A 20,978-nucleotide genomic window follows, 5' to 3' on the forward strand; every position below is an offset into this window, starting at 1 on the left:
ACCTCTGAACAGACTGATAGGTTTATGTTTGCTTGGGAGTCCTTGCACAGCTTTTTCTGCCATGGGTTTTTCAAGTTTAATTCACTTTTCCTATTGTCGTTACTCTGAACTTAATTAGGTGAAGACTGAAAATTCGTGGACTTAGGAAACAACATGGTTGCAAATTTCAGTCTCTTTAAAACAAGCTCTCCTTTCTGTTTATTTTCCCATGATCATCATAGCTTTGGAAAAGTTATGTATGATGAAGGGAATTGAGTTAGAGAAGAAAGCCACTTACTTTCACTATTTTATGAGCAAACTGTTGGGAAATGATTATGACCTTTTTTTTGTTAATAAAATACTGTTGAATTACTTTCTCCAGCGTGCTCATTGTGCCATCTGCACTGACCGAATATGGGGGCTTGGACGTCAGGGATATAAGTGCATCAACTGCAAACTCCTGGTTCATAAGAAGTGCCACAAACTTGTAACAATTGAATGTGGGCGGCATTCTTTGCCACCGGTAAGACACTGTTGTCTAATTTTTTTTTATAGAGCATTTTTGATAACACTGCTAGAACAGAAGGCTAAAATAGGGGGGTGTTAAGGAATCACACAGCTCAACAGTGTTGTTACAGAATGTGGGTAGGAATACTTTAGGAGTCCAGTTAACGTGTGAATTTTGGAATTGTTATTACAAATTTGTTTGTAGGATATGGTTAACTTCTTTGTTTGACCTGCTACAAAATGATTTGGTCTAAATTAGGAAAATGTAAGGAGAACCATTTAAAAGATATTTCTCTCTTCTTTAAGCTAAACTCTTTAGTTTATAGCTCGCATTATTCTAGCATCTATACTAAACAGAGATCAGGTGAGAAGAGTCAGAGTCTTCATGTTAGCTATGTAAAGTGTGAGATTACTGGTGAGTTTTTGCATTTAAAATTTTTATTTTTCACTTTCTATTTTAAATATGAAATTAAAACAAGTTCATTATAGAAAAAATAGAGAATAAAAATGAATAAAGAAAAATTAAACAAAAACCCCCATGAAATCTACCATCTAAAGGTAATTGTCATTTAGTGTATATTCTTCCAGAAGTATGCAAATTTATATGCATAAACATTTAAAATTTTTCTATAGAGTATAATGAACTTCCATATACCAGTCATCTAGCTCCAACAGTTACCACCTCATGACCAATCTCGTTTCATCTATACCCCACCCATTTAACCTGCCCTCATCCTATATTGTTTTGAAACAAATTCCAGATGTATTTCTGTATGTACCTCTAAAAGATAAGGACTGTTTTTTAAAAGTAGCTAAAAAATAAATTCCTTATATCAAATATCCATCCAGGCAATGTTCAAAATTTCAGTTGTCACATAAATGTTATAAATAATTTTGTTTTCATAATTTTCATTGTGATGAATCAGGATTTAAATGAAGTTCATATTTGCAATTGATTGACCATATTTACAGTTGATTGATATGTCTTAGATATTTTTAAATTTACTGATTCTTCATCTCTCTCTCTTTTTTCCCTTACAGTTTAATTATAGAAGAAACTGTGTTGTCATTTAAAGTGATTCAGAATTTTTCTCTTTGCTTCTCCATGGTTATGTTTAAAATGTTCCCCTGTCCTCTTTATTTTCTGTATATTATAGTTGAATGTAGAGGTTTGATTAGATTCTGGTTTTTGGTTTTTTGTGGGTTGTTTTGAGACTATTTCATAGAAGGTGGTGTGTTTATCCATCAGAAGGCATACAATGTTTGGTTATGTCTCGTACTTTTACATACTTTTTAACAAAAGTGAGGTCATATTTGTACTATTTTCTAACCCATTTTTCTCACTGAACAATAGATTTTGGTCATCTTTCTATATCTATCTATATCTTCATCATTTTTAGCAAAGTATTTTATGTGTTTATACCATAATTTATTTAATCTGTTCCCCATGATTGAACATTTGAGTTGTTTTCTAAATTTTCCTATGAGGAAAATCATAATGAACTTCCTGGTAAATAAATCTTATTATTTTCTTAAGGATTCAGAAGTAGAATTACTGGTTTAAAGGATATGTGTTTTTAAAAAGATCTGGGTTCATCTTTCTAAGTTATCTTTTAGAATGATTATACCATGTTTATTCATAGTACCTTCTTTGGACATTGTGGAAGTAGGTTATTACTGGTGGCTTGTTGGTAGTAGAATTATTTAGCCAGTTCATGTAAGTTTACAAATGGGTTTATAGTTAGGGAGGTAAAAAGCCAGTTTTAAGGAACAGCAGAAGGCCAAAAATTGTGAACATAATTTATCCAGGTTACTGTTGATATTCTTGAGTATTCTTAGGCAATGGAATGACTTGTGTGAGTTCATAAATGTAGAAGGAAAGAGGGCAGTGTTAGTGATTCTATTGATATTTTAGGATGGTGCTAAACACATTGAAAAACCCATGAGCTTATTTTTAAGGCAGGCTTAAAAGTATAACTTTATAACTAATGCTGCTTCTCAAGTTTATTCTTTCTTGCTGGTATTCATTAAACCTTGGTCCAAAATTAATGAATAAGTAAGGTTTTGGTTTCAATTAGCATTGTTCCTGAGGCTACTGGCAGTTAGTTTCTTGGAGGTATTTCTCTTCCTTTTTTGGGTCACTGACCCCTTTGAGAATCTTCAGAAAAATGGGAAACCCATAAAATTTTACATATAATTTGAAGAAGTTTATAGACATCTTGAAGTCTGTTTCTGGACATCAGCTAAGTAACTCTATACTAAGACTCCTTTTGCCAAAGACTTAAAGTGAGTATGTGGAGCTCAAAGGAAGAATAGGTGGTATAGAGGAGAAATAAATCAGAGTATATAGGAGTTTAATTTGATTTCTAATTGATAGTCTGAAATTAGTTTTGTGTTTTTTCTGTGATCTGTAAAATGTGATAACATTACGTCATTCATAGGAATGTTGTATGGTTTCACATATAATAAAATTTAAAATAAATTATGTGTAGTAATGTAATTCTCACTTATTAAGTTAAGTTTCAAATTAAATTTTAATATGCTGTGTCTCATCGAAATGATGTTGTTTCTGGATTTATAGAGGTATTGGGGTTTCAAAAGAATGTACTAAGTTACTGTATCTTTGGAAATGATTTGTAGGAACCAATGATGCCCATGGACCAGTCATCCATGCACTCAGACCATGCACAGACAGGTAAGAATGACACTGGCACTAACCATTGCTCATTAACAAAGTGTCATTTAAAGACTTCTTTGTGTGAATCTTATACCTAAATTTAAAGACATTTATATTCTTCCCAAATAAAAGCTAGGTAACCATATTTTGTGGTGTTAACATCAGTCTCAGTAGTTAACATACGTTTGGCATTTTAAAAAGACAACTATGTAAACTACAACAAATGGTTATTTTCTTTAATTCAGATAAATTTCTTTTGAGACCCCTTTATATTCAGCAAACCTACTTTTTTTCAATAATGAAAACATACTGATTTTGTAGACCGTATTGACTATATTCAAGTGACCTGTTTTTATTAAAAACTCTATTATGAGATGAAGAAATGATGTTAAAAGATACAGAGATGCTGTATAGACAATTCAAAAAAGATCGTGTGAGTTCAAATGTCTAAAAAAAACCCAAATGTCTAGTAGATACAAAACCTTAAATATGTCTCTGGGAAATTTGGAGAGCAATTAAATGGGACAGAGCAGCCTGATCTGGGATGAATCAAGAAAAAGAAAACAAGGGAGTTTTTCTGGAAGGACAGAATTTAGTATCTTGTTCATGGAAGAAGCTGGTTGTATGAAATGTAGGCCTTTTTTTTTTTTTGACCCAGGTAGCTTTAAGGAATAGAAGCCTGGAGTCCAGTTGAGTCCAAACTAGAGACCCTCTATCACTATGCCTCAATCATACTAATATAATTAAGTAGGGTTTATAGAGTCACCCTTTTGGAAGGAATTGATTAATTTGTAAAGAAGAGAAATTTTTTTTAAACAGCAAAAGTATTTGTTAAAATCAGTACTTGGCTATTGATTGGTTCCTCCTCTCTTTACCCTCATTAAAGATTAGAATTTAACTGGTATTTATGTATAATTTGTTATTAGTAGGACAGATACTCAATTTTAAATGATGAACACTTATTCAGAAATAAAAACTAAGAAAAATCAAATCGAGAAAATTTTAAGTGTAACTCAGTTAATGTATACTATGTTTTTCTCTTTTGTTTTTAATGTTTGGGATTTTTTTTTAGTAATTCCATATAATCCTTCAAGTCATGAGAGTTTGGACCAAGTTGGTGAAGAAAAGGAGGTAAGATAATTAATTAGTCTTATGGTACATTATGTCATCAGCTTTTTAATGTGACAGTTTAAAAATATGGCAAATTGACTTGCTTAAATTTTAGATCATAATTTTGTAGGGATGATTTTTAGTGATTCTAGGGTTTTATTCTGAGTTAATTCAATAATTAAATTGCTAAAATCATTTAAATTAAGAAATAATCTGGTGGGATAACTTATATTCATTTAAGATAGCATAATCTAAAAATTATAATGTATTTAAGAATGGCATTTAGAATACTTGGTAGTATTGTTTAAAATATAGATCCTTCCATTTTATGGGCAAATTGTTTATTTAAAATATAAATCATTAAGCATCTTAACTGCCCATCTTTTTTCTGACTATTAAACATTTTATCAGCTTTTAAAACAGTTTAATTAAAATGATAACCAATTTCTTGAAAAAAGCTTATAGTAAAAAAGATTTATCGTGCCTCACACCTTCCACTTCCACTCTGACTTCTGAGAGGCAACCCCTTTTAGGCATTTCTAGTTGTGTCCAGAATGTTTATACCTCTCTTTTTCAATTTTTCAACTTTATATATTTCTAACCATGAAAGGTTTAAACTAGTACAATACCCCGCCCCCCGGCTCCCCCCCGCTTTTCTCTTCTCTTTCCAATGTTTGATAGGTGTATCATGTTTTACTCTGGGTAACCTTTTTATTACAGAAAATTTCAAACATCAATAAAAGTAAATAATACTATTCCAAGCTCCTGTGTCCATTACCCAGTTAAAACAATTGTCCGTACATGTTTTGTCTACCAGCTTGCCTCACTCCTGTACTGTTTTGAAGCACATCTGTTGGTTACCTATTTAATCTATCTCAGTTTATTATTCCATCAATTTAGTCAATACCTTGACTCTCCTTTAGCCATCCTTTCTCTTTCTTCCAGCTTTCCTCTTTTAGCTACATATTTACTTTTATGCTGCCAAGGTTATTAACATTCATAATCTGTCCTGCAAGTGTAACCACATCTTTCATATTTTGTTCATTGGTTGACAATGAGTCATCCAAAGGAGGAAATTCTTAATAATAAGGAACAAATTCTCTGTTCTTCTGGCACCATGAGTTGGTAAAGTTTCCTTTTGTTTGATCCTTGATGTTATTTTATAGCTTTTTGTTCTTTTTGGAATTTCTCATTGCCTTAAATATTATTTATTGGTTTGGTTGTTTACCAAAGACTCATTTGGTTTTATTTTCAAGACTTTTAATACATTTAAAAATTGAAGAATAATATAGAGCAAAGTGCACAAATCATGGGTATATACCTGGGTCAATTTTCACAGAGTGGACACTACATAATGACCACACAGATGAATAAATAGGACCTACTACACATCCCAGGGGCCCATCTTGTGCCTTCTCCATTCCCTCCTCTGACATTCCCTCCTCCCTTCAAGTAACCATAGTCTTAACACCACAGATTAGTTTTCCTCTTTTCCCCAAGCTTTTTATAAATGGAGTCACACAGTATGTTTTGTTTCTGGCTTCTTTTGTTCAATATTGTGTTTGTGAGGTTCAGCCATGTTTTATATAGCAGTATATCATTTATTTTCACTGTTGTTTCAATTTATCTATTCTGTTGACTTCCCCCCACTGGACTGGGATTATTATGATATGCTGCTATGAACATTCTTGTAAATGTAGTTTGGTGCACATATTTAAGCATTTCTGTTAGGTACATAACTAGGAGTGGAATTCCTGAGTCTTGTGTACATTAGTAAATAATGCCAAGCAGTTTCCCAAAGTACTTGTATCAATTTATACTTTCACCAACAATGTGTGAGGGTTTGATTTGCTCCACATCCTCATCAACACGTTGTGTAGTATGTCTTTTAAATTTTAGCCAACCTGTTGAATGTTGTACTTTTTATGTGCATTTCCCTGCTGCGTACCTTTTCATATATTTATTGACCATTTGGATATAATCTTTAGTTAAGTGTCTGTTTATATCTCTTTTAAAAAAGTGAGTGGTCTGCCCTTGTAACGATTTGTGGGAGTTTTTGGTATATTCTCAGCATTAAGCTTTTATCCGTTATATATTGCAAATAGATTCTGCCACTCAATAGCTTGTATTTTCACTGTGTTAATGGTATCATTGATGAACAGATGTTCTTGATTTTTTTCTTTTTAACATCTGCATTGGAGTATAATTGTTTTACAATGTTGTGTTAGTTTCTGCTGTGTAACAAAATGATTCAGCTATATGTATACATATATCCCCATATCCCCTCCCTCTGGCGACTCCCTCCCACCCTCCCTATCTCACCCCTCTAGGTGGTCACAAAGCACCGAGCTGATCTCCCTGTGCTATGCAGCTGCTTCCCACTAGCCATCCATTTTACATTTGGTAGTGTATATATGTCAATGCTACTCTCTCACTTCGTCCCAGCTTACCCTTCCCCCTCCCCGTGTCCTCAAGTCCATTGTCTACGTCTGTGTCTTTATTCCTGTCCTGCCCCAAGGTTCATCAGAACCACTTTTTTTTTGGATTCCATATATATGTGTTAGCATATGGTATTTGTTTTTCTCTTTCTGACTTACTTTACTCTGTATGACAGACTCTAGGTCCATCCACCTCACTACAAATAACTCAATTTCATTTCTTTTTATGGCTGAATAATATTCCATTGTATATATGTGCCACATCTTCTTTATCCATTCATCTGTTGATGGACGCTTAGGTTGCTTCCATGTCCTGGCTATTGTAAAGAGTGCTGCAGTGAACATTGTGGAGCATGACTCTTTTTGAATTATGGTTTTCTCAGGGTATATGCCCAGTAGTGGGATTGCTGGGTCATATGGTAGTTCTATTTTTAGTTTTTTAAGGAACCTCCATACGGTTCTCCATAGTGGCTGTATCAGTTTACATTCCCACCAGCAGTGCAAGAGGGTTCCCTTTTCTCCACACCCTCTCCAACATTTATTGTTTGCAGATTTTTTGATGATGGCCATTCTGACCGGTGTGAGGTGATACCTCATTGTAGTTTTGATTTGCATTTCTCTGATTATTAATGATGTTGAGCATCCTTTCATGTGTTTGTTGGCAATCTGTATATCTTCTTTGGAGAAATGTCTATTTAGGTCTTCTGCCCATTTTTGGATTGGGTTGTTTGTTTATTTGATATTGAGCTGCATGAACTGCTTGTATATTTTGGAGATTAATCCTTCGTCAGTTGCTTCATTTGAAAATATTTTCTCCCATTCTGAGGGCTGTGTACATCTGTCTGTTCTTTTTTGGGTAGAGATTTTGGGGCCTGTTTAAGAAATCTTTGTCTTTTTGAAGATTATTGAAGACATTGAAAAGACTATACTTTCCTCCATTATTCTGCAGAGGTATCTTTTCATCAATTATATGCCCATTACATGGTCTATTTCTGGATTCTTTTTTATTTTCCATCATTTATTTATTCTTATGCTGATATCATGCTGTCATTATTATTATTTTTTTTTTTTTGCCGTTCACGGGCCTCTCAGTGTTGTGGCCTCTCCCGTTGCGGAGCAAAGGCTCCGGACGCGCAGGCTCAGTGGCCATGGCTCACGGGCCTAGCCGCTCCGCGGCATGTGGGATCTTCCCGGACCGGGGCACGAACCCGTGTCCCCTGCATCGGCAGGCGGACTCTCAACCACTGCGCCACCAGGGAAGCCCTGTCATTATTATTATAGGTTTATAATAAGTCTTTTATATCTAGTAAAGTTCTACTTTGTTCTGGGAATTATCTTGGCTACTCATACTAGCTTTTTGAATTTCCATGTAAATTTTCGAATTAGCTCACTAGTTTCCATAGAATCAAGGAAATAAACCAAACCTGTTGATCAATTTCAGGAAAAGTGATATCTACAATATTAAGTCCTCATCCATGAACATGACATGTTCTTCCATTGACTTAGGTCTTCTTTCATTTCTCTCAGTGTTTTATACTTTTCAAAGTTCTTCCACTAGAGGTATTGGAGGTAAATGGTATTCTTTTAAAATTTAATTGTCTATTTAATATTGTTATATGGAAATAAGGTTTTTTTCCTAAATTGCCTTGTATCCTGAGACCTTGCTAAATTCACTTGTTAATTCTAATAACTATCTAAAGATACTCTTAGATTTTCTAAATATATGATCATCTTATCATGAATAATAGTTTCATTTCTTCCTTTTCCAATCTTATAGATTTTTTTCAGTTTTCTTACCTTATTGAGTTAGCAAGGACCTCTATAAATGGCCAAAATAATGTTGACAAGAAGTGACAATCAGATATTATTGTCTTGTTCCGCATCTCAGAGGGAAATCTTCCAATATCTTATCATTAAGTTTGATGTTTGCTATAGGTTTTTATTCTGTAGATACCCTTATCAGAATGAGGGACTTTGTCTCTATTCCTAGTTTGCTAAGATTTTTGTTTTCATCTTGAAAAGATGTTGAATTTTTCTTTTTTTTTTTTTTTTTTTTTTGCGGTACGCGGGCCTCTCACTCTTGTGGCCTCTCCCGTTGCGGAGCACAGGCTCCGGACATGCAGGCTCAGCGGCCATGGCTCACGGGCCCAGCTGGTCCACGGCATGTGGTATCTTCCCGGACCGGGGCATGAACCCGTGTCCCCTGCATCGGCAGGCAGACTCTCAACCACTGCGCCACCAGAGAAGCCCAAGATGTTGAACTTTATCAACAACATTTTATGGCATTTGTGGAGTTGATCATGTGTAAATTTCTTTCTTTTTTTTTTTTTAAATTAAATTTATTTATTTATTTATTTTGGCTGTGTTGGGTCTTCGTTGCTGCGTGTGGGCTTTCTCTGGTTGCGGCAGGCAGGGGCTACTCTTCATTGCTGTGCACGGGCTTCTCATTGCAGTGGCTTCTGTTATTGCGGAGCATGGGCTCTAGGTGCGTGGGCTTCAGTAGTTGTGGTGCACGGGCTTAGTTGCTCCGCGGCATGTGGGTTCTTCCCCGACCAGGGCTCGAGCCCATATCTCCTGCGTTGACAGGTGGATTCTTAACCACTGCGCCACCAGGGAAGCCCAATTTCAGTAAATTTCAAATGTTAAGCCCGTTTTTCGTTTCTGGAATAAACTCCCTGTGTCATGATGTATAATCCTCTTTGTATATTGGTAGATCTGATTTGCCAATATTTAATTTAGGTTTTTGAAAAAATTAACAAGAATCATTGACCTGTAATTTTCCCTTTTTGTATTGGATTGTGAAGTTTTGGTATCAAAATAATACTGGGCTCATAAAATGATTTTGGAATTTTTCCTGTTCCCAAGGAGAATTCTTATAAGATTGACATTATTTCTTTCTTACATTTTTTGGAAGAATTCACCAGAAAAGCACTCTGGGCCTGGAGGGTTTGTTTGTTTTGTTTTGTTTGTTTGTTTGTTTCGTGGGAAGGATTTCATTCTTTGTTCTATTTCTGAATAGATCTAGGGCAATTTAGCTTCTCTGTTTCCTCTTGTGTTATTTCTTGGAATTTGTCTAACCTAAATTTTCAAATTTATTGACACAAAGTTGTTAATTGCTGAGAATATGAAATGATATCCTTTTTTACTCCTGATAAAAAGTTACTGTGCGTTCCCTTTTTCTTCATCAGTTTTGCCAAGGGGATGTCAATGTATTAGTCTTTTCAAAGAACTAACTTTTGGCTCTTTGTTGAATTCTTATATCCTATTCTATTGCATTGATTTCTCTTCTCATTATTTCCTTATGCTTTTTTGTCATTCACTTTTTTTTAATACATTCTTGTTTTAATATTCTTTTCCATTATGGTTTATCACAGGATATTGAATATAGTTCCCTGTGCTATACATTAGGACCTTGTTGTTTATCCATTCTAAATGTAATAGTTTGCATCTGCTAATCCCAAATTCCCAGTTCATCCCTCCCCCACCCCCACTCCTGCCCCCAGCAACCACAAATCTGTTCTCTATGTCTATGAGTCTGTTTCTGTTTTGTAGATAGGTTCATTTATGCCATATTTTAGATTCCACATATAAGTGATATCATATGGAATTTGTTTTTCTCTTTCTGACTTACTTAGTATGATAATCTCTAGTTGCATCCATGTTGCTGCAGATGGCATTATTTCATTCTCTTTTTTTTATGGCTGGGTAGTATTCCATGGTATATATGTACCACATCTTCTTTATTCATTCACCTGTTGATGGACATTTAGGTTGTTTCCATGTTTTGGCTATTGTGAACAGTGCTGCTATGAACACAGTGGTGCATGTATCTTTTTGAATTATAGTTTTGTCCAGTTTTGTCTTTTTGAATTATAGTTTTGGTATATTCCTAGGAGTGGGATTGCTAGATTATATGGTAATTCTATTTTTAGTTTTCTGAGGAACTTCCATATAGTTTTCCTAGTGGCTGTACCAACTTACATTCCCACCAACAGTGTAGGATGGTTCCCTTTTCTCCACACCCTCTCCAGCATTTGTTATTTGTAGACTTTTTAATGATGGCCATTCTGACTGGTGTGAGGTGGTATTTCATTGTGGTTTTGATTTGCATCTCTCTAATAATTAGTGATGTTGAGCATCTTTTCATTTGCCTACTGGCCATCTGTGTCATTCACTTTTAAATATATCTTAATCTGTATTATGATTTCTTTGATCCATGTATTATTTAAAAGTATTGTTATACTAATTAATTTTCAGATACGTGGGAATTTTTTTTATTATTGTATTGAATAGCTTAATTCTGCTGCAGGTCAGAGAATGTATTCTATTCTGTGTGATTTCAGTCTTTTGAACTTTTTTGAAACTTGCTTGAAGACCAAGCACACAGGCATTGGTGAATGTTCCATATGTATTTTTGAATATAATATATTCTGTAGTTGTTGGGTGCAGTATTCTATACAGATCAATTAAGTCAAGAGTAGTAACAGTGTTATTCAGTCTTCTGTTACCTCACTGACTGCATGTTCTTTCTCTGCAAACAGGTTTCATTTAGAATTTACCTGTCCCTTTTAGTTTTGTTAGTTTTTGCTTTACATATTTTGAGGCTATGTTATTGAGTACATGTAGATTTAGAATCATAATATCTTACATTGGATTAATGCTTTTTCATAAAGAAATACCCCTCTCTATTTGTAGTAATGCTTCCTTGCCTAAAGTCCTTATGTTAAGTAATTGCTGTGTAACAAATTACCTTAAGATATAGTGGCTTAAAACAACAAAATTTATTATGTCATCATTTCTGTGGGTCAGGAATCCAGGTTCTTGTCTCAGAGTCCCTTAGAGGCTGCAATCAGTGTACTGGCAAAGACTGCTGTCGTCTCAAGGCTCAACTGAGGAAGAAACTGCTTCCATACTTACTCACCTCATTGTTGGCAGGATTCAGTTCCTTGCCATGTGGCCTCTCCATAGGGCAGCTCACAGCAAGGTAGTTTGCTTCATCAGAGCAAGCAAGCAATAAGATCCAGAGATTGAATGCCAGCAAAACAGACCTCACAGTCTTTTGTAACCTAGTCTCAGAAGTGCCATCCCTTCATTTTTGCCATATTTTTTTTCATCAGAAGCAAGTCATTAGGTCCAGCCTATACTCGAGGGGATTACACAAGGGCATGAATACTAGGAGGTGGGGATCACTGGGGTCCTCATAGAAGTCAGCCTACCACAGTTGGCTACAGCTACTTTGTCTCATGTTACTTTAGCTACAGCTCTTTTTTGGTTAGTGATTACGTGGTATATAGTTTCTTACCCTTTTACTTTGAACCTTTCTGTACACATATATATCTTATTAACATGATAGAATTGGACTTCCCCCTCTGGTTTGATAGTCCTTAGCTGTAGTATTTAGTGTGTTTTAATATTTATGTATTGTTACATTTAATATAAGTATATTTAAACTAACAACTTATTTGTATTTAAATCTACCAATTTACTATGTTTTCTGTATCATCTATTTATGTTACTTTTCTAGCCTTCTTTTGGGTTAATTTTTTTTTTCTCACCTCTTTTAGCTTGTTTCACATTCTTTTGCTTTTTTATTACTGGTTGTTCTAGAGATTGCATCTTATACCCTTAACTTATTTAAATTTAATTCAAATTATTAATAATACTTTTTACTATTTTCCAGGATATGCAAGGACCTTAGAACACTTTAAATTCACTCATGCTCCCTTCCTGTCTTTACTGCTATTTTTGTCATATTTTAAAATTCTGTATGTTTGTGTTAGTGTTTTTAAACAGTCAATCCTTATTTAGGTTTATCCACATTTTATTCTTTTTGTTCTGCTTTTGTTCCTGTGTGTCTGCCTTCCATATGAGATCATCTTTCTTCTTCTTGAAGAACTCAATATTTCCTTGAGTGAGAACCAACTAGTGACGGATTTCCTTAGTTTTTGTTTGTCTGAAAATGTATTTATTTCATTTTCATTTTGAAGGCTATTTTTACAGGCTGTAGGATTGTAGATAAGCAAGGGGGAGAGGGGGGTTAGCCATTTAAAAGGTGACATGCCACTGTTTTCTGGCTTCTGTCATTTCATTCAGCCTTATTATTGTTTATGTGAAGGAACTGTGCTTTCATTCCATTTGATTCTCTTTTATAGCTTCCAGTTAACCATATTTAAAGTCTACACATTGCTTTATCTTTTTACCATTTTCTGCTTTCTTAATGTGCCCTAATCTGGTTTCTTTCTCTCCTTTTTATTTATTCTTGTTATCAAGTCAGATTATTATTTCTAAATTTTCTTTTGGATAATCATCCTCCTTCAATTTTCATAATACTTATTTTTTTCCTGTTTTGTGCTTACTAGCTTATCTTTCTGAAAATTTGCTCCTTGCTTTTGCTGATACTCTTCACTTCAGAAAATTCATACTTAATTCTCATGGGTATATCTGTTGGTTGTATGCTGGGAATTTTGCAGGCATCTAATAAAAGATTATCTTTAGTCTTCTTTATAAATTTCCAGAAGCCTAAGTTTCTACTTGTGAATGAATTACAGGGCTGACTTTGTCATTCCACAGGAGTCTTGGTATTGTGTAGAAAAGAATGTTTTACATTAGCTGAACTGCCTCATGCTTGTTTTCTGCCTGTAGCTTAACTCAGATTTCATACATTAAGCTTCTGGCAGACTCTTTCATCTTGATGTCCCATTGTAACTTCTAACTTCAGTATGAAAAACTGAGCTCATTATCTCATCAACTCTCTCAATCTTACCGTGTGCTCACACTTTATTTTTCTATCAGTGCCACCTCCAGTCTCCCAGTCACCAAAGTTAGTGTCATTTTTTTATTCATGTGTCTCCACTGCCTCCATACCCAAAAGTTATCAGATTTAAGACATCCTTCAATGTTTCTCAGATTTCAGCTCCTTCTCCTTTCCTAACACCACCCCTCTGACCTCAACTCATGAATTCATCCTACCTCTTGAGTAGTTAGACTATATCATTTAGAATGATATAAGAAACTAATTAAGAACTTAAATGAGAAAATATTTTAAAATCTTATAGGTATAACTAGGTGTTAGAAGTATATTGTGTTATGCAAAATACTTCAGGTATAACTGTTTGCTATAAATGTTCTCAACAGGCAATGAACACCAGGGAAAGTGGCAAAGCTTCATCCAGTTTAGGTCTTCAGGATTTTGATTTGCTCCGTGTAATAGGAAGAGGAAGTTATGCCAAAGTACTATTGGTGCGATTAAAAAAAACAGATCGTATTTATGCAATGAAAGTTGTGAAAAAAGAGCTTGTCAATGATGATGAGGTAAGCACAATGACGTTTTATTACCTCTAAACTGTTAAGTTGGCTTAAGTGTACTATTTCAGAAAAAAACTGCCATGAACCAGCCGGAGAAAGAGGATTTCACCGCCCAGGGTCAGAAGGGAAGGGGTAAGGAACTGAAGTAGCACCAACGAATGGGGTCAGAAGGACCAAGACAACTGATGGTTGCAAGGCAAATTTTATTGCGCTACAGTTGCAGATTATATGGACTAGAAAAAGGAAGGTTGCCAGATGGTGGTTTACATTATCTACAGACTGTCTCGGCTCAAGTTTAATTTCCCTGGGAGAAAACCCATAAACCCAGAATCATCAAAACTAACCTGCATGTGCAGGGGAGAGACAGCTTTGCTTGTCTCATTTTACATTCTTTCTGATCTCTGGGCCCTGGTGATTTATCTCCCATGGAATGGAACAAGGAGGAGAACAAGTAGGCACAGTCCCTTCGAGCAGTGGTGGCATGCCTGGCATGTCCGCAGCCTGCTCTCAAGGCTGACTGTTTCCCACAAAAAACCTCAATGTTTATGCCTTATTATTTCAGCCTACTTTTCTAAATACATGCTTCAAACAGATTATTTAAGGTATATTTAAAGTTACCTGATGGGGACTTCCCTGGTGGCGCAGTGGTTAAGAATTCGCCTGCCAGTGCAGGGGACATGGGTTCGATCCCTGGTCTGAGAAGATCCCATATCCTGTGGAGCAACTAAGCCCATGCACCACAACTACTGAGCCTGCACTCTAGAGCCTGCGAGCCACAACTATGTACAGATGTAACAGTTGTAAATAACCTCAAGAGCATAGATAACAGTTACATGTAATAAAATAATTAGTTTTGAGTATCACATTTATTTTCTTTTTTTTTGTTTGTTTTTGTTTTTGCGGTACACGGGCCTCTCACTGTTGTGGCATCTCCCATTGCGGAGCACAGGCTCCGGACGCGCAGGCTCAGCGGCCATGGCTCACGGGCCCAGCCTCTCCGCGGCATGTGTGATCCTCCCAGACCGGGGCATGAACCCACATCCCCTGCAACGGCAGGCAGACTCTCAACCACTGCACCACCAGGGAAGCCCCACATTTATTTTCAATATAACTAATTGTAAGTTTGTAGAAGTTAAGGTTAATAATGGTTGTTTCAGAGAGGAAAACATAGGGAGAACACTCTTTGACATAAATCACAGCAAGATCTTTTTTGACACATCTCCTAGAGTAATGGAAATAAAAACAAAAATAAACAAATGGAACCTAATGAAACTTAAAAGCTTTTGCACAGCAAAGGAAACTATAAACAAGATGAAAAGACAACCCTCAGAATGGGAGAAAATATTTGCAAATGAATCAATGGACAACGGATTAATCTCCAAAATACATATACAGCTCATGCAGCTCAATATTAAAAAAACAAGCAACTCAATCCAAAAATGGGCAGAAGACCTAAATAGACATTTCTCCAAAGAAGACATACAGATGGCCAAGAGGCACATAAAAACCTGTTCACCATCACTAATTATTAGAGAAATGCAAATCAAAACTATAATAAAGTATCACCTCACACCAGTTAGACTGGGCATCATCAGAAAATCTACAAACAACAAATGCTGGAGAGGATGTGGAGAAAAGGGAATCCTCTTGCATTGTTGGTGGGAATGTAAATTGATATAGCCACTATGGAGAACAGTATGGAGATTCCTTAAAAAACTAAAAATAGAACTACCATATGACCCAGCAATCCCACTACCGGGCATGTACCCAGAGAAAACCATAACTCAAAAAGACACATGCACCCCAATGTTCACTGCAGCACTATTTGCAATAGTCAAGACATGGAAACAACCTAAATGTCCATCAACAGATGAATGGATAAAGAAGATGTGGTACATATATACAATGGACTATTACTGAGCCACAGCTACTGAGCCCATGCGCCACAACTCCTGAAGCCTGCACGCCTAGAGCCCGTGCTTTGCAACAAGAGAAGCCACAACAATGAGAAGCCCGTGCACCACAACAAAGAGTAGCCCCTGCTCACCACAACTCAAGAAAGGCTGCGTGCAGCAATGAAGACCCAACACAGCCAGATAAATAAATAAATAAAGTTATCTGATGATTATTAGATTTTTTAAAAATAAAAATCAGGGCCTCCCTGGTGGCGCAGTGGTTGAGAGTCCGCCTGCCGATGCAGGGGATACGGGTTCGTGCCCCGATCTGGGAGGATCCCATGTGCCGTGGAGCGGCTGGGCCCGTGAGCCATGGCCGCTGGGCCTGCGCGTCCGGAGCCTGTGCTCTGCAACGGGAGAGGCCACGACAGTGAGAGGCCCGCATACCGCAAAAAGAAAAAAATAAAAATAAAAATAAAAAAATAAAAATCAAACCATATTATTATCAAGGGCAAGTACTTGAGCTTTGTAAAATTTTCTAGACTGTTGCATAATATCAGAAGATTTACTGGTAGTATTTTCTCTTTGTATATAAATTACTATTTCATGATTATCAATGCTTTTGATATTTAGCCTAGTTAATAATTGCATTTATGGTAATAGAATTACTAGAACAAATTTATCATCGTTTTGATGATATCATTTCAGTTTAACATAGATTTCTTTTGTATTTTAAAATAGGATATTGACTGGGTACAGACAGAGAAGCATGTTTTTGAGCAGGCATCTAATCACCCTTTTCTTGTTGGGCTGCATTCTTGCTTCCAGACAGAAAGCAGGTAAGATAGAAAGATAATGGAATGATACCTGGGTTTTACACATTTTGGTATATTACACAATAAGAACCCTTTCTGCAGTAATTCCTAAAGTGGAAGTCACATGGAGACAGACACAACAGTATTATGCTTGTAATTTCCTGCTACTCATACTGCAACCAGTGATATCAATTTGACATTGAATCAGCATTAGGAAATTACCTGCTTTGGGCAAAAAAAAAAGAATAGCCAGGGCTTCCCTGGTGATGCAGTGGTTGAGAGTCTGCCTGCTGATGCATGGGACACGGGTTCGTGCCCCGGTCCGGGAAGATCCCACATGCCGCGGAGCAGCTGGGCCCGTGAGCCATGGCCGCTGAGCCTGTGCGTCCGGAGCCTGTGCTCCGCAATGGGAGAGGCCACAACGGTGAGAGGCCTGCGTACCACAAAAAAAAAAAAAAAAAAATAGCCAGTTCATAATTATGGCAGTTGAAATCCAACCTTTTAAATATCACCAAGATTCTAGTTTTAGAACTTAAATGTTCCTAGAGTTTAATTAGGGGGATAGATTCTAACTTCTTTTGCCTTAAGTGACGGTTGAAAATGACTTACACATTGCACATTCTAAAATTGGGGTGGGAGTGAGAGCTCTGGATTGCAAATGGTACTATTGGCTGGGCCACAAAGTTCATTCAGGTTTTTCGTTACGATCTTATGGAAAAACCCAAACGAACTTTTTGGCCAACCCAATACTTTAGAATAGAAGTAGCAGGTTACAAATTATCTTTCTGATTTACTTTCTTGTATCTTCTGTGATTAAACAGCTTTCTACTCCAGTCACCCTTTGTTTCCACCAAATTCCTGTAATTTTTGTTAAGGGTGAATCATGTAGAATGCTCTCTATGCTGTGACTGGTCTCTATAGTTTTAAAATGCAAAGTTACACCACCTTATTTTGGATCTTGGTTTCATGTGTTCTCTCCTGTTTTTTAGATTGTTCTTTGTCATAGAGTATGTTAATGGAGGAGATCTAATGTTTCATATGCAGCGACAAAGAAAACTTCCTGAAGAACATGCCAGGTAAGTTTTTTGTTTATTGTTTGCTTGTGTTGAAGTTTGGTGGGAGGAGCTGTGGGACTTTTTATATGCCAGTGGTTGAAAACAGTAGATAAATCATTTATTTTGATACGAGCTAATTCTTTATAAGTCATGTAAAGGCTGAGCTAAAAGTTAAATTATATTATAATGTGATATATATTACATATATAATATAATTATAAGCAATTGAGAAGTACAAACAATGTTAAAACAGAAACCTTTAGTCTACGAAACTCAATTATTTTCAAATATTTTATCTATTCAGTATCAGCCACTAAGATAATTAATGAATTTATAAACACTTCTTAATCTTATCAAGTTTGCAGTGATCACTGACAGTTTTTCATTAGAGGATTATTATTCATATATACTTGAGAGTAATAAAACAATTCCTCTTAACCTATTATGTAATCGACTGTTCTTCCATAATTATAATTTCTGAATTGTTCTGCCTTTGGCTTCCCCCACTCTGATCCCATACATGTTGATTAATAAAAGAAAAGAGTATTAAATATCATTTATTTGTTTACTGCCCTTAATTTGATATTCTTATACAGGATTGTAAGTTGTTGGAGGACTTAGGTGGGGAAGGATCATGGCCTTGGATAAGAAGTTTAATCCATGAGTGCCATGTTTTGTTTTGTTTTTTACTCATAATTAGCAGTAATTCTACCCTTTTGCACTTCACAAGAGTAATGCCAAAATGAAGCATGTGAGTTTGTATATGTATGTAACAAAGGCTAGAGATTTATTTTAAAAAATAACTTATTTAGTGGAAATCTTGCTATTCATTGATATTTCTTGTCAAAAAGAGATAATAGCTTTCAATTTTATAAGAAGGTATAAAGTGTATTAATTTTTCTCGGGGCCAAACTGCTGTTGTTGTTGTTGTTTAATTTACTGTATGTTCATTATTTATTTAGGCTTTAGCAAATGGTCACCCTTCATGGCAAAGCCACAGATGATATTTTGAATTGTGAATATAGCCAGTATTTGTTCCTTGTTTGTTCTGCTGGACTTGGGGAAAATAGTCTTATTTTTATTGTATTAAAGTGCCCGTTCTGGTTTTATATCATCTTTGCTTTTCTAAGAACCAGAGTATAGGATAAGAGCTCAAGTTCCCTATTCTTAGAATTAAGTAGCTGGAAGGTGTGTATTATGTACCTCCAAACATGATCATGATAACATTCACCAAAGCAGCCAGAAACCAGCTAGGGTGTTTCATTTTCATTATTCAGGTCAAAAATTCTGCTTACCGCCAATGAGTTGGTGGCAGTTTTGAAAAGTTCTTTCTGTTGTAAAATAATTTCTTTTAATTCCTTTTCTAGAATTTTGGTATGGATTTTATGGTTTGAGTGGTCAACTTTTGGTATTCTTTCTATTTTAGACCAATCAGTGGTTCTTAGCATTTCGGGAGGTCACTGATCCCTTAGAGAAGTGATGAAAGCTATGGAAACTCTGTAGAAGGTGTCTGTGTACATACAACTTGGCGTCCAGTTGTAGGAGTGTGGACTTTCTGAAGTCCATCCAAGGGCCCAGATTAAGAATCCCTGCTTGAGACTTTCAAATTAAACCTTATGAAAAGTATAGGTTTAATTTAGACTGGAACTTTATAATTGTGTTTAGGGCTCAGCTATCTTAAAGTGGCACTTCAATTTGTGTTTTGGTATTGTTCCTAAAAACATTGAGAGAAAAAAATCTTTTGACAAGATTTTGATGTTCTGGTTTGCAGATGGGAGTAGGGTTTAAATACCTTTCTGTAGGCACTTACCACAATTTAAAAATTTGAATCAAATGAATAATTTTTCATTTTATTTTAGATTTTACTCTGCAGAAATCAGTCTAGCATTAAATTATCTTCATGAACGGGGGATAATTTATAGAGATTTGAAATTGGACAACGTGTTGCTGGACTCTGAAGGACACATTAAACTCACTGACTATGGCATGTGTAAGGTGAGGGGAAATTTCTAGTTGTTCAGAAGATCTCAGCAGCTCAGGAAATTGTTTCAGTCAAATAACTTTGTATTTAATGATGGGGAAATAAGTGCTACTTTGTGCTAGAATTCCAAAAAGTATCCTAAACAAAGACAAATGTACTGATTTCCTAGCCATTTACAAAATTCCATATTTTCTGTGAGTGTTATATGTGCTATTAGAGTCAAGTTCTTTTTATTGTCTGTAATTTTTTGTCTTCAAAGTTGTGACACTATTGAAGAAAATTTGGAGGTAAAAACTGTCTACAAACCCACAACTTTAAAACAACTGCTTGCATATCACCTTCCAGTGTTTGCCATTTAATTGTGACTCTTAATGATGCACTCAAGATTTTCTTAGGAAATCTAACATTTTTTATATATTTAAATTTAAATATCTGACATAAAATTCAGTAAAGCAAAACAAGAATTTTAGTTACTCTCAGGACATGTCCTTTATTTCTTGGTGTTTTATTCTTTTTGTAACAATGTTTCATTTACGGGTCCAATCTTTTTCCAGGAAATGTGTAGGGGGCTACTCTCCTTGTCAAAATAGCTGGGACTGAATTATCTTCAGACAGTGAATTTGGCAACAAGCATGTGAATGTGTTAATTGCCTTTCCCCATTCACCTGAGGGAAGTGCCTCCAGAGCCTGGTTCTTTTTATTCAAAGAAATTTGGGCATCCTGTTTTGCCTGGAAGATATTATTAGAGAAAAATCACTTGATCTTTTTGTTACTCTTTTTTTTTTTTTTTTTTTTTTTTTTTGCGGTATGCGGGCCTCTCACTGTTGTGGCCTCCCCCGTTGCGGAGCACAGGCTCCGGACGCGCAGGCTCAGTGGCCATGGCTCACGGGCCCAGCCGCTCCGCGGCATATGGGATCCTCCCAGACCGGGGCACGAACCCGTATCCCCTGCATCGGCAGGCAGACTCTCAACCACTTGCGCCACCAGGGAGGCCCGATCTTTTTGTTACTCTTAATGAAAAATAATAGTGGTTTGTCATATATTCCCATTCTTTCCAGAGGTCCTCAATCAAGTTAATCACGATCTTTGATAAATCTGAGAGGTTTTATTCAGTAGTTCTTTAAATTGGTTGTCTTGCTTACCTCCTTTTCTGCCTCCTTTTCCAGGAGCTATTTGGTGTTATTAGTAGCAAATGACACCAGGATTGGAACTTGTG

The 20,978-nt window shown here is 35.9% G+C and overlaps 1 protein-coding gene across 1 annotated transcript in view; it reads left to right on the plus strand.

The window, feature by feature from the left end:
* PRKCI (protein kinase C iota) overlaps window positions 1–20,978 on the plus strand; it is an 82,596-nt gene that overhangs the window by 45,361 nt on the left and 16,257 nt on the right. Inside the window, exons 6-12 of the mRNA XM_060099118.1 lie at window positions 362–502; window positions 3,127–3,181; window positions 4,236–4,294; window positions 13,846–14,022; window positions 16,653–16,750; window positions 17,716–17,802; window positions 19,641–19,776. Of these exons, the coding sequence (XP_059955101.1) occupies window positions 362–502; window positions 3,127–3,181; window positions 4,236–4,294; window positions 13,846–14,022; window positions 16,653–16,750; window positions 17,716–17,802; window positions 19,641–19,776 (753 nt within the window). The remainder of the gene's footprint in view (window positions 1–361; window positions 503–3,126; window positions 3,182–4,235; window positions 4,295–13,845; window positions 14,023–16,652; window positions 16,751–17,715; window positions 17,803–19,640; window positions 19,777–20,978) is intronic.

Source organism: Mesoplodon densirostris, chromosome 5, assembly GCF_025265405.1.
Source record: "Mesoplodon densirostris isolate mMesDen1 chromosome 5, mMesDen1 primary haplotype, whole genome shotgun sequence".
In the NCBI taxonomy this organism is placed as follows: Eukaryota; Metazoa; Chordata; class Mammalia; order Artiodactyla; family Ziphiidae; genus Mesoplodon; species Mesoplodon densirostris.